Below are 12,964 nucleotides of genomic sequence, written 5' to 3' on the forward strand. Positions count from 1 at the left end.
CCTCCGAGTCCGAATCCCAGGCCATCACACTCTGTCTCATGAGACCAGGACCCTGCGGGATCTGATTTCTTTCCACTGGGCCTGTAAGACAGAGTTGTTCCGCCTGGCCTTTGGCTTAGAATCAACTTGATCCCCTCCCCTTCTTTCCTTTTTCCTTCTGTGATGGAACTCCTATTTGGGGACTCCCCTGGCTTTTTCTGGCCCACGTAGGACCAGTCTGGATAGTTTTTTTTTTTTTATAAAATTTTTATTGGTTTTACAAGAGTTTTTATAACAAACAAACATAAAAGAAAAACAGACAAACAAACAAATATAATTTCAAAATGTCCTTTCATAAACTTCTTTCCTCGGACTTCCCCATACCTCCCCTTTCTGCATCCTCATGTCCAAATTTTATAGCAACTTATAAATGTTTTTTCCGATCCTAATTCATCATAGTCCTTTCTTAATCTAATCTTATATTACTGCAACCCTTTCTCTCTGTAGAATCTCGACATTCTAAACTTCATCAAGTTTATAATAGTTCTTAAGATAAATCTTAAATTTCTTCCAGTCTTCTTCCGCAGTCTCCTTTCCCTGGTCACGAATTCTGCTCGTCATTTCCGTCAATGTCATATAGTCAATCACTTTCATCTGCCATTCTTCCAAGGTGGGTAAATCTTGTGTCTTCCAATACTTTGCGATCAGTATTCTTGCTGCTGTTGTTGCATACATGAAAAAAGTTCTATCCTTTTTTGGCACCAGTTGGCCGACAATGCCCAAGAGAAAGGCCTCTGGTTTCTTAAGAAAGGTATATTTAAATACCTTTTTCATTTCATTATATATCATCTCCCAGAAAACCTTAATCTTCGGGCATGTCCACCAAAGATGATAAAAAGTACCTTCAGTTTCCTTACATTTCCAACATTTGTTATCAGGCAAATGGTAAATTTTTGCTAGCTTAACTGGAGTCATGTACCACCTATAGACCATTTTCATCACATTTTCCTTTAAAGCACTACATGCCGTAAATTTAATACCAGTGTTCCACAACCTTTCCCAGTCAGCAGACATAATATTATGACCAATGTCCTGTGCCCACTTAATCATAACTGATTTAACTGTTTCGTCTTGTGTATTCCATTTCAACAGCAAGTTATACATTCTTGACAAATTCTTAGTATTGGGTTCTAACAATTCTGTCTCAAGTTTTGATTTTTCCACCTGGAAGCCAATTTTCCTGTCTTGTTTAAAAACCTCCATTATTTGATAATAGTGGAGCCAATCTTGTACTTTGGGTTTTAATTTTTCATGGCTCTTTAATTTCAGTTTCTCTCCATCCTGTTCTAAGATCTCACAATACTTTGGCCATCCGACCTCCATATTAACTTTCTTGTGGGCCTTAGCCTCTAAGGGTGACAACCATCTAGGGGTTTTGTTTTCCAACAGATCTTTATATCTCATCCAAACATTAAACAACGCTTTCCTTACAATATGATTTTTAAAGGCACTATGCACTTTGATTTTGTCATACCATAGATATGCATGCCAGCCAAATGCATTATTGAAACCTTCTAAGTCCAAGATATCTGTATTCTCGAGGAGCATCCACTCTTTCAGCCAGCAGAATGCTGCTGCTTCATAGTACAATTTTAAGTCCGGCAGGGCAAATCCCCCTCTTTCTTTTGCATCTGTTAAAATTTTATATTTTATTCTGGGCTTTTTGCCCTGCCAGACAAATTTCGCAATGTCTTTCTGCCACCTCTTGAAACAGTCCATCTTGTCAATAATCTGCAAAGTTTGAAATAAAAATAACATTCTAGGCAGTACATTCATCTTAATCACTGCAATTCGGCCTAACATTGACAATCTCAAATTTGACCATATTTCTAAATCTTTTTTAATTTCTGACCAACATTTTTCATAATTGTCCTTATACAGATTCAAGTTTTTAGATGTTAAATTAACCCCTAGATATTTCACCTTCTTAACCACCGTCAGACCTGTCTCTTCTTGAAACTTATTCTTTTCCATATCTGTTAGGTTTTTCCCTAAGACTTTAGTTTTTTGTTTATTCAATTTAAATCCAGCTACCTGTCCAAATTGTTGGATTATTTCCAACACTCTTTTTGTACTAGTGTTTGGCTCCTGCAAGGTCAAAACAAGGTCATCTGCGAACGCTCTTAACTTATAGTGTTTGGTTCCGACCTTTACACCTTTAACCTGCTGGTCGTCTCTAATCATGTTCAGCAACACCTCCAGGACCGAAATAAAAAGCAATGGGGAAATTGGGCACCCCTGTCGTGTTCCTTTTTCTATCTTAAGTTCCTCAGTTATTACATTATTTACAATCAACTTAGCTTTTTGTTCGGAATATATTGCACCCATACCATTCTCAAATCCTTGTCCTACCCCCATCCCATGAAGATTCTTTTTCATAAAACTCCACGAAATATTGTCAAAGGCTTTCTCCGCATCCACAAATATCAAAACTGCTTTAGTATTTATGTTCACCTCTAACTTTTCCAAAATGTCTATTATATTCCTAACATTGTCTGAGAGGTGTCTTTTTGGGAGAAAGCCTGCTTGGTCTCTGTGAATCTTCTCCATCAGTACTCTTTTAAATCTTTTTGCTAAAATGTCTGCAAAAATTTTGTAATCCACATTCAGTAACGAAATTGGGCGGTAGTTCTTCAGTTGAGTCTTTTCAGTCTCTGTCTTTGGTATGAGTGAGATATATGCTTCTTTCCACGATTCGGGTGCCTTTTTTCCCTCTAAGATCTCGTTACAAACTTCCTTTAACGGTTGTATCAGCCATTCCTTTAAAGATTTGTAATATCTGGAAGTCAGTCCGTCTGGCCCTGGAGATTTGCCCAATTGCATGTCCTGAATGGCACCCTCTATCTCTTGTTCTGTTATTCTCTGGTTTAGATCCACCTTGCTATGATGAGAGATTTTTTGTAATCCATATTTATTAAGGAATTTATCTATGTCCTCTTCATTTTGTAATCCTTGGGAATAAAGTTTTTTAAAATAACTCACAAAGCAATTTCTTATCTCGTTGGGTTTAGATATATTTTTTCCATCCACTTCTAGACTTGTGACTGTATTTAATTTCTGTCTTTTCTTAAGTTGCCATGCCAGAAGTTTACCACATTTGTCTGCCGACTCAAATGTCTTTTGTTTCATTTGCTTTATTTTCCATTCTATCTCTTGGTTCATCAATTCCATATATTGTGTTTGATACAACTTAATCTCCCTCAAAATCTCCTGGGACTTTGGTTTTGATCTTAATTTTTTCTCTCCTTCTTTTATCTTTTCCAAAATTTTTTCCTTTTTCTCATTCTGTTTTCTCTTCTTTATTGAATTTTGTTGAATCAAAAATCCTCGCATCACAGCTTTACTTGCGTCCCAGATCACTCTTTTTTCCACATCGCCCTTTAGATTGATTTCAAAATAGTCCTTTAGAGTTTTTTGGGCCTTCATGTGGATCTCTCTATCTCGGAATAGGGTGTCATTCATTCTCCATCTAAACTGACCAGTTGTTGTAAATTTCATTTCCATCTTCACGGCGTTATGGTCGGAACAGGTTTTTGGGCAGATTTCTACCTTCTTAATCTTCGGAGCCATTCCACTAGTAACCCATATTTGGTCGATTCTGGTCCAGGTCATCTTTGCATGGGAGAAAAAGGTTCCCTCTCTTTCAAGAGGGTTCCTTGTTCTCCAAATGTCTATTAAGTCCATATTTTCAGTCATTTCGAAGAAAGTCTTCGGGAGTCTCCCTTCTTTAGTAAGTGTCAGTCTTTGTGTCTTGTCCATGTTTGTAGAGACTACACCATTCATATCTCCCATGATTATCATATTGTATTCCAAATAATCCGTCAAAGTTTCATGGAGTTTTTTGAAGAATTCTGCTTTACCTTCATTTGGTGCATAGATCCCAATTATCAGAAATTTTTCTCCTTGTACCTGAATCTCCACCGCTAAATATCTTCCTTGTTCATCTTTGAACATCATTTTTGGAGCCCACTTCTCTTTTACATAAATCACAACTCCTCTTTTTTTCACTTTGTCCGACGAAATAAATTCTTGTCCCAATTTTTTATTCATAAGCAGTCTCCTGTGTGCTCTAGTTATATGGGTTTCCTGTAAGCAAATCAAGTCCAGTTGTTCTCTGTACAAAATATGGAATACTTGTCGTCTCTTCAAAGGACTGTTCATCCCATTACAATTCCAGCTAAGGAATTGCAGGGCCATCTTGTTATTTTTCTGGTATTCCTCCAACAGCTCCCAATTGTTGTTCCTCCTCTGTTGGTGGTGGAAGATTCTGTCCAAACGAAAGGTTCAGGATGTCTATTACACTCTTTTGCTCAGCAATTGGGTCTACAGTTCCTTTCTGTAAATCTTCTTGATTTCTTTGCAGGAACCTGTCTTTATCCTGTATCGTCTTTATTTTCACCTTCTTCCCCCTATAGTCAAAAGACAGTCCCTGTGGAAATTCCCACCTGAAGAGAATGGTGTTCTTCTTCAACAGGTAAACCAAATCCTTATAAGAAGCTCTCAAGTCCAAAATATGTTTAGGAATGTCTTTAAAGATCTGTATCGGTGAGTTCCCAATTTGTAAGGCCTTTTCAAAGTGCAGTCTTAGAATTTTGTCTCTTTCCTCCTTCGATCTCAAGGTAATCAGACAGTCTCTCGGCGCCTTTCTGTTCTGTCTTCTGCCCAGTCTAAATGCTGTTGTAATTTTAAATTCGTCTTCCTCTAGATCTTCCCAGGAATCAGCAAACTCTTTCGTTAAAAAGTCCGTAAGATTGTCTCCTTCGTCCTCTGGAATTGATCGTAGTTTCAAATTCCTTTCTTTTCTTTGTAGTTCCCACAATGCCAGAGTTGCGTCGTGGTCATAGACCTTCCTGGCAATCGGTTCTAATTTTTCCTGGGTCTCTCCAGCAATAGTTCTAGCTTCCTCCGCAATTTGACGTGTGGCAGAATTTTCTTGCGTAAGCCTGTTTATAGATTCTGTATTCAGGTCAAGTCTTGTTGTTAAATCTGTCAATTTCTGTGAATTCTCTGTCAATTTCTTGGTATTTTCAGCCGTCTGCTTTGTTAGATTCTCCAGAGACTGGTTTATCTTAAGAAGGGCTTGCGACACTGCATCCATGGAGACTGCTGTACCTTTTTCTTGTCCTGTTGTCACTGTAGGGGTTATGCCTGAGATCGAGCCTCTTTTCTTGTGTTGCTGTAGCTGTTGTTGATATTGCCTTGTCTTGGCTCTCGTGCTTATCTCGTCTGCTGGGCCACTCATATCCCAAGGTCGTTTCCCACGAGAGCCTTCTCCTAAAGGAAAATTCCACTGTCCCAAAGCGTAGCAACTTTTAATTTACCCTCTAGAGGGAGCAAATCAAAATGTCCGCAAACAAAGGCAAAGAGTATTTAAAAAGCAAATTTATCGGGAGGCTTCTATATGTATATTGCAACACTTTCCCAATAGATAGAGTCCCAGCCTTCCCTGATATATTGTGTCCACAGAGTCCCAAAACTTTGTAACAAATAAGCAATGAGACTTCCACTTTGTTACTTTCACAGGAGTCAAGTCAGTTCAGTGTTCCTTTGTTTTAATAGCAGTTTGTGCCAGGTTGAAGGCTGCAGAGAATTCCCTTTCCTTTAAGTTGGTCATGCAGCTTATAAAATCACTTATTCCTCCCCTCTGCCCTGCAAGCTAGAGGGGATAGTCAAAGTCCAAATGTCGGATTCAAGCAGTTAAAGACAATATCCCATATGGATGCAGCTCAGTAACTTTCGTTGCTTTAATTGTCATGCAGTCGGGGGAAGGCAGACTTCCTTAATTTTCGCCTTTCCCGTTTTCAGCCTAATTTCAAGTAGTTTTGACACGAATAAAGGTTCAATCTTACTCACGGGTCTTTTTTGTCCAGATTATTCAGGAAGGGAATCGGCGCTCTCCACTAATGGCGACGCGGCTTCACCCTGCGGGCTGGGTAGCGATTCTCAGCACCGCGCTCCCCGTTGTCGTTCCGGAGCCTTTAAAAAGGCTCTTTCTGCGGTAAAGGGGGGCGCTTCAGGTGCCCACCGAATCTCCTTGTTCACAGGCTCCGTTCCTGTGATTTTAGGGGTCCCCCGCTTGCCGTAGCGGGTCAGACCCGAACTCGCAGAGCCGTCCTCTCTCCGGAGCTCGGAGAGGGAGCAGCCATTAGCGCTGGCGCCGAACCGGAAGTCCACGTAGAGCTTCAGGACCAGTCTGGATAGTTGGTCTTGGTGAAGATTTGATGTTTTCATCCCCCCAAAATTTCTGATTTGAGTTTCTATTGAAATGAGGCTGCATTTTAATGTTGTATTTTAATCTTGTTTTTAAGTTGTGTCTTAATTAATTGTTTTATATCTGGTGTTAGCTGCCCTGAGCCCGGTCTTGGCTGGGGAGAGCGGGGTATAAATAAAATTATTATTATTATTATTATTATTATTATTATTATTAAACCATGAATCATGGAATTGTAGAGTTGAAAGGGACTCCGTAGGGATGCAATGCAGGAATTGCAACGGAAGCATCCATGACCAAGGGCCGCCCAGCCTCTGCTTAAAAACCTGCAAGGAAGGAGAGTCCACCACCTCCTGAGGAGACCCTTCCACTATGCAATGGGCTCTTCCTTTTGGAAAGTTCTTCCTCATCTTTATTTGGAATCTCCTTCCTTGTCTTTAAATCCCTCAGTTCAGATCCCACCCAGAAAACAAGCCTGCTCCCTGCCAGCTCTGCAGGCTGCTGAAGCCCCCAGGCCCTCTCTCAACTCCCCGTGGTTCCTGCATTGCAGGGGCTTGGACTAGATGACCTTTGGGGACCCCCGACTCTCCAGTTCCATGGCTCTGTGCCCCCCTCTCCCCAACGGCCTTCCTCCCCCAGTTCACCCCCAACCGCCTTTTCCTTCCAGATGTCTTTGTCCTGGTCTTGGCACTGCAGCTGGGCGTCTGCCTCTTCTTCCTCTTTGCCCACATCGAGGGTCTCTATGCCACGATGGATGTGAGTAGAAATGCCCCCCCTCGCCCCAAGTGCTGCAGCTCATCCCGAGTCCCCCCCTCCTGCTGCCCCTCTGGGGGTCTCCCGGTAGGCCTGGCGTGAGACCCCTCCCTAAAGCCCTGCCGGGCCACTGTGGCCAGAGCCCTCTTTCAGGCAGCTTATAAGGTTCCTATGTGGGAGGGGCCCCACCTGACACCCCCCCTCCCTTAAAATAATCCTCCTGCCCAGATGCTTAGGAAGTTATTTAGAATTTTAAACCTGGTTTAGCCTTTTAACTTTTCACACTTTTTAAAGCATTGTGAATTTTTCGGGATCATTTTTTTCTTTTTTAAATAAACCACTTTGAGCCCCCCCCCCTTTTTACAGTCCAGCAGTGTATAAGACTTATGGAAGAAAGAAATATTTTTTAAAAAAATAAGTAGCACCTCCGCAGGATCTGATCCCCTGTGCATCTCCTTCCCTTGCTGTCATCCCAGACATGTTTAACTGGGGTTTAAAAACAGCACAGTTAATCACTAGCTCCACCCCTGAGTGGATTGAGGGCCAGATTCAGGGCAGGTGGTGGCCCCCAAGCCATCTCAACAACCTGCAGTGTGCAAAGGCAGCCACCAGGTGGCCTCATAACAGAAGTTTCCCCTCTGCTCCTTGCAGAGGTCTCTGCCTTAGATTTTAAAGCAAGGGAAATTATGCACCGTTCTGTTTTGCACCACTTTTAAAAACACCCATTTTTAACTGTTTTTACGGTGCATTTGTAAATTGCCTCGAGACACGTGGAGAAGGCGATTCAGGAATATGAGTTAATAACGAGCATAAAAATGAAGAATGGTATCTTTGTAACACTGATGTTCAGGAGAGCTGGTGGGCTTAGCGGTTAGGAATGCTGGGCTAGGGACCTGGGAGAGACCCGGATTCGAATCCTGCCTCCCCGCTCACACATCAAGCTCTCCCTGGGTGGGCCAGTCCCTGCCTCTCAACCTGACCTTACCTCACAGGGCTGTTGTGGGGGGGGGGGTTAGAGACGGGGAACTGTGCCCACCCCCTTGAGCCCTTGGGATGAAAGGCAGTATATAAGTGCAATACATGGAATTAAATTGAAATAAATGATAACAGCAACTGATGCAACTACACCCACTGGAGTAAAATAGAGCATCCCAGAGGCGGGGGGGGGGGGGGGAGAGACTGCAAAGTGGGCATGGAAAGGGGATCCTTGGACTGGGCATGCTTGGCAGGGGGCATGGCTGGCAGTGCCCCCCTGCCCTGGCTGTGCCTTGTCCCCCTCCATCCTCCCATGTCTCTGACCTGCTTCTGTCTCCATCCCCCCCCCCCCAGCTTGTCTGCACTCCCATCCTTTGGAGATTCTCCCTGCTGGGCCTGCTGCTGATCACCTTCGCCGTCTCCCTGGTCATCGAGGTGAGTTGGACCCATTGGCTCCCCCCCGCCTGGGCTGCTCAAGGCCCCCCGAAGGGCTGCAGGGGGTGTGAGAGCCCAGGCCATTCCTCCTCCTCCTCCTCTTGGGATACGTGTGGGAATGTTCAGGGAGGCAGGAGAAGATATATTGTTGAATAATATCCTTCTTAACTTGCGCTAGCAGGTTCTATAACTTAGCAGAGTTCTAACATTCCCCTTTTAAAATGCGCAGCGGTTAGCTTGCAGCAGGCTAGTTTTAGCCTTTCAATATAAGATTCCTGGTAATCCCCTTTAAGGTAAAGGGACCCCTGACCATTAGGTCCAGTCGTGGCCGACTCTGGGGTTGCGGCGCTCATCTCGCTTTATTGGCCAAGGGAGCCGGCGTACAGCTTCCAGGTCATGTGGCCAGCATGACTAAGCCGCCTCTGGTGAACCAGAGCAGCACACGGACACGCAGTTCACCTTCCCGCCAGAGCGGTACCTATTTATCTACTTGCACTTTGATGTGCTTTCGAACTGCTAGGTTGGCAGGAGCAGGGACTGAGCAATGGGAGCTCACCCCGTCATGGGGATTCAAACCGCCGACCTTCTGATCGGCAAGTCCTAGGCTCTGTGGTTTAACCCACAGTGCCACCCACGTCCCTGTAATCCCCTTTACTCCTCTTTAAAAGGAATAGGCACGACACAGTCTTGTGTAAAAAGTATAAAAGAAGTTTACTCACATTCAGTCAGTTCACAGATGAATCCCTGAAGGCAGACTTAGGTATAAACAAGTATAAACATGTAGAACCTATCCGATAAGGAGATGGTTCCTTTGTTGGCTGGAAGCTGAAGAGATGTTGCTTCTTCTATAAATGGAGTCAGAGACAGAGAGAGAGGGCTTTGTGACTTGCCCTTTTGTGTTACCTGGACAGGTAAGGTCATGCCCATCTCTGGTCACATGCAGAGGAAGTTTGTCCCAGCCCAGGAGGAAACAGGAAGTTTTTCTACTGGCTGAACCAAGCATCCCCTTGCACGTCCACTCTAGGAATGTTGTACTTCACTGCTACCTGTGTTTCACATCCCACAATACAGGGCTTGTCCCGGCTGCACCCCAGGAATGGCAAGGAGGGTCTTCCCAACTGCACTTATCATGACTGCCTGTGTTTTGAACGGATCTCTTTGAAATCCATACAGTGGTACCTTGGTTCTAGAACTTAATCCATTCTGGGAGTCCGTTCGACTCACGAAACTGTTCGGAAACCAAGGCACAGCTTCCGATGGACTGCAGGAGCTTCCTGCACTCAATCAGAAGACACGGAAGCCGCGTCAAACATTTGGCTTCTGAAAAACGTTCGCAAACTGGAACACTTACTTCCGGGTTTGCGGCGCTCAGGAGCCAATTTGTTTGGGAGCCAAGTCGTTCAAGTACCAAGGTACCACTGTATTTTAATTCTGGTCGTGTTCAGTTACATTTTCATGATCATCTCAGTTTTTGGCACTTTCTGTTTTATCTGCAGAAGCTGCCTTGCTTCATGGGCTGGGGAAAAAGCAGACTAAGGATAAATTCTATCTATCTATCATCTATCTATCTATCTATCTATCTATCTATCTATCTATCTATCATCTATCTATCTATCTCTATCATCTATCTAGCTAGCTATCTCTATCATCTATCTATCTATCATCTATCTATCTATCATCTATCATCTATCTATCTATCTATCTCTATCATCTATCTATCTACTATCTTCTATCTATCTATCTATCTATCTATCTATCTATCTATCTCAGCTTTAGGCCAACAGCCATTCGTCCGAAGGACACAGGATAAAAATGCAAGATGAAAACACAAAATACATGACTCAATAACAAAAACAGAAGCAATCACTCCATTCCCACACACAAATTTATTATTATTATTATTATTATTAAATGAATACGGAGCCTGCTGAGGCTTCAGTTCTGCTTGCTCTGCCTTTTCCCCGCGCAAGGGCCTGATCCCCCTTCTCTCTTGCAGGAGGCCGTCATTGAGAACAGAGCCCTGTGGGCGCTTCTGAAGAGAGCCTCCGGGTACCAGTCCAGGAGCCGATACCAGAAGCTGCGGAGGGCCCTGGAGAAGGACCCCTCTTGGCCGCCCCTCAACCAAACGGACTCCGCCAGCCCCGACGCGGTTCGCGTGGCCGGCTTTGGGGCGGCTTACGGCAACCCGGCGTTTGTGAGCCACGAAGAGCCCATCTGCGGGCTGAGCGTCTGAAGCGAGGTTGCCATGTCTGCGCTCAAGGGCCGCCTCCTTGCTCCCTGGTCAAAAGTGGGTGCCATTGGCAGCGGCAAGGGGCAGCCCTGAGGGCAGGATTCCTTGGCCGATGGAGAGGCGGGCGCAGGCCTTGGCTGCTGCTGTTTGGACAAAGCTTCGGAGGCCAGAGCCGGCTCTGCCACTAGATGCCATCCGAAGCCCTCGAGGTGGCAGCCCCGTGCGTGGCTGGCCGGCCAGCCTGCCACCTCCACCACCAGCACAGACGCAGTGCCAGAATTGGGTCTGAAACAGCACAAGATCCTTCGGAGCCTGTGGGTTCTCTCGCGATCTTGCCCCAAATGGGCACTGGTGCCAGCGCTGCTTCTCTGCCCATGGTGGAGGCGGCAAAGCTGGCAGAGAAGCAGGATCTGCATGTGGGGAGTTTATCCTGCATCGCTTCACGCTGTTACCCTGCCCTGCTCCAGAGCAATTGCCTCAACAAACCTTGATTTTTCTAAAAAATAAAAAAGCGAGTTTGTTGCAGAAGCACACCAGACGCAGTCTACTGGCACAGCCTGAAGTTCTTCCTTTGCAGCTCAATCTCACGCTCAATATGATGACTGTCTGGAAGCAGCCTTGGAATCAGCCCATAGTTTGTGGCAGTGGGGCGGGGGGGGGGAAGGAGAGTTGGGGGACGACGACTCATGAACGAGTCTCTGAATAAAGCTACTTCCTGGGACTCGCAGGTGGGGAGATGTGCTTGCGATGTCCCTTTGGGCCACCTGGTTGTGTACTGAGACCACGGCTGGACCACCTGAGCCATGGACCTGATCCGGTGGAACTCTGTGTACAGAAATAGACGGAGACAGCAGAGCCTCCTTGGCCAGGAGCAGCCTACCTCTGAATCCCTGTTGCTGCGAGGACAGGATCCTGCACCAGATGGGATCCCCACTTGGGCCTGGCCCAGCTGCTGCAAAGCTCTCTGAAATACACTTGGAGCCGAGAGTGGATTCCATTCTCTTTGTTCGGCTCATAGTGGTGAGGAGGAATGGAAGTTCCCCCAGAATGTCTGCTTTATATACATTATTTACACAATGGGCCCCATGTGATTGGTTAATTCTGGGATTCTCCTGTAGGCCAATCAGGTTGTGGATTCACTTCCACCTGGAGCTGGATTGGGTGGCTCCTGTGGACCAATCAGACTGCTGCATTCTGGGTCCTATTGTTCTAGGACCAATCAGACTGCTGCATTCTGAATCCTATTGTTCTAGGACCAATCAGACTGCTGCAATCTGAATCCTATTGTTCTAGGACCAATCAGGCTGCTGCATTCTGAATCCTATTGTTTGAAGACCAATCAGACTGCTGCAATCTGAGTCCTATTGTTCTAGGACCAATCAGACTGCTGCATTCTGAATCCTATTGTTCTAGGACCAATCAGACAGCTGCCTTTTGAATCCTATTCAACTCAGTACATAAGACTTTCTTTTTGGCCTCCCGAGGTGAAGGGGGGGCTATTAAGGGGGTGCAGATCCCACAAGAGTCAGAAAAGCCTCTTGCAGCAGTGCAGGGAAGCCACTCAGCCTGAGCAAGAACCGCCTTCCTTTTATTAGATATAATAAAAAAATTATATCATATCTAATATAACAAAAATAACAGAAAGAAAAGACAAACAACAACAAACATAACAACTACAGCAACTGTAAGAAAACTGTAAATAAAAACAATATCAAATCCATGAAATGGGATTATCTGAATCCCATGACTTCCTCTCCATCCCGGTTCCTTAATCCCCCCTCCCCAACTGCATATCATTTCCAAGAACCGCCTTCCTGAGCCAGGAACACCCGGCTGCTCTGTTTGTGCTGTGTCTACTCGAGAGCAACCAGGAGGGCTGCTGGAGGCCAAAAGGGTGGGATTTTCCTCGCTCTGTGCTGCTATATAGCCTGGGCCTGAAGAGGACGCTGTTCCTCCACGTCCTTGGGCAGCGGCTGCCCTGGAGGGCCTGGCTCAATTCGAACCCTATGCAGAGGAGGACCCCAGAGACCCCCCAACAGTGATCAAGGCTTGGGCCATGCAATTGATCCTCTGCTGGCCTCACGGTCTTCTACAGGACGTTCTCCCCAGCACCCACCTTGCTCTTATGAGGCTTTCCCTCTGTCCTCCTGCAGCCGCAGAAGTCGTGAGGCTTTCTTCCTTTTAGGGAAGAACATTGAGAGACATGAGAGCTCAAATTAGGAAAGCAGCATGTGCGAGAGAGGCCCCAATTCTTCCCCAGCAGCACGCAGGGGGCCCTGATGTTTGGCTCAGAAATGCATGCCAGTCCCAATCTGGACGGC

At 45.2% G+C, this 12,964-nt stretch overlaps 1 protein-coding gene across 4 annotated transcripts in view; it reads left to right on the forward strand.

The window, feature by feature from the left end:
- Positions 1-11,269, forward strand: part of LOC309533030 (putative cation-transporting ATPase 13A4) — a 77,145-nt gene extending 65,876 nt beyond the window's left edge. For all 4 annotated transcript variants that reach the window (XM_082223937.1, XM_082223939.1, XM_082223940.1 and 1 more), the window contains 3 exons: positions 6,918-7,006; positions 8,333-8,413; positions 10,410-11,269. In XM_082223937.1, the coding sequence (XP_082080063.1) occupies positions 6,918-7,006; positions 8,333-8,413; positions 10,410-10,646 (407 nt within the window). In that variant the 3' untranslated portion in view covers positions 10,647-11,269. The remainder of the gene's footprint in view (positions 1-6,917; positions 7,007-8,332; positions 8,414-10,409) is intronic.
- Positions 11,270-12,964: the final 1,695 nt, after the last annotated feature.

Source organism: Podarcis vaucheri, assembly GCF_965113315.1.
Source record: "Podarcis vaucheri genome assembly, chromosome: 5".
In the NCBI taxonomy this organism is placed as follows: domain Eukaryota; kingdom Metazoa; phylum Chordata; class Lepidosauria; order Squamata; family Lacertidae; genus Podarcis; species Podarcis vaucheri.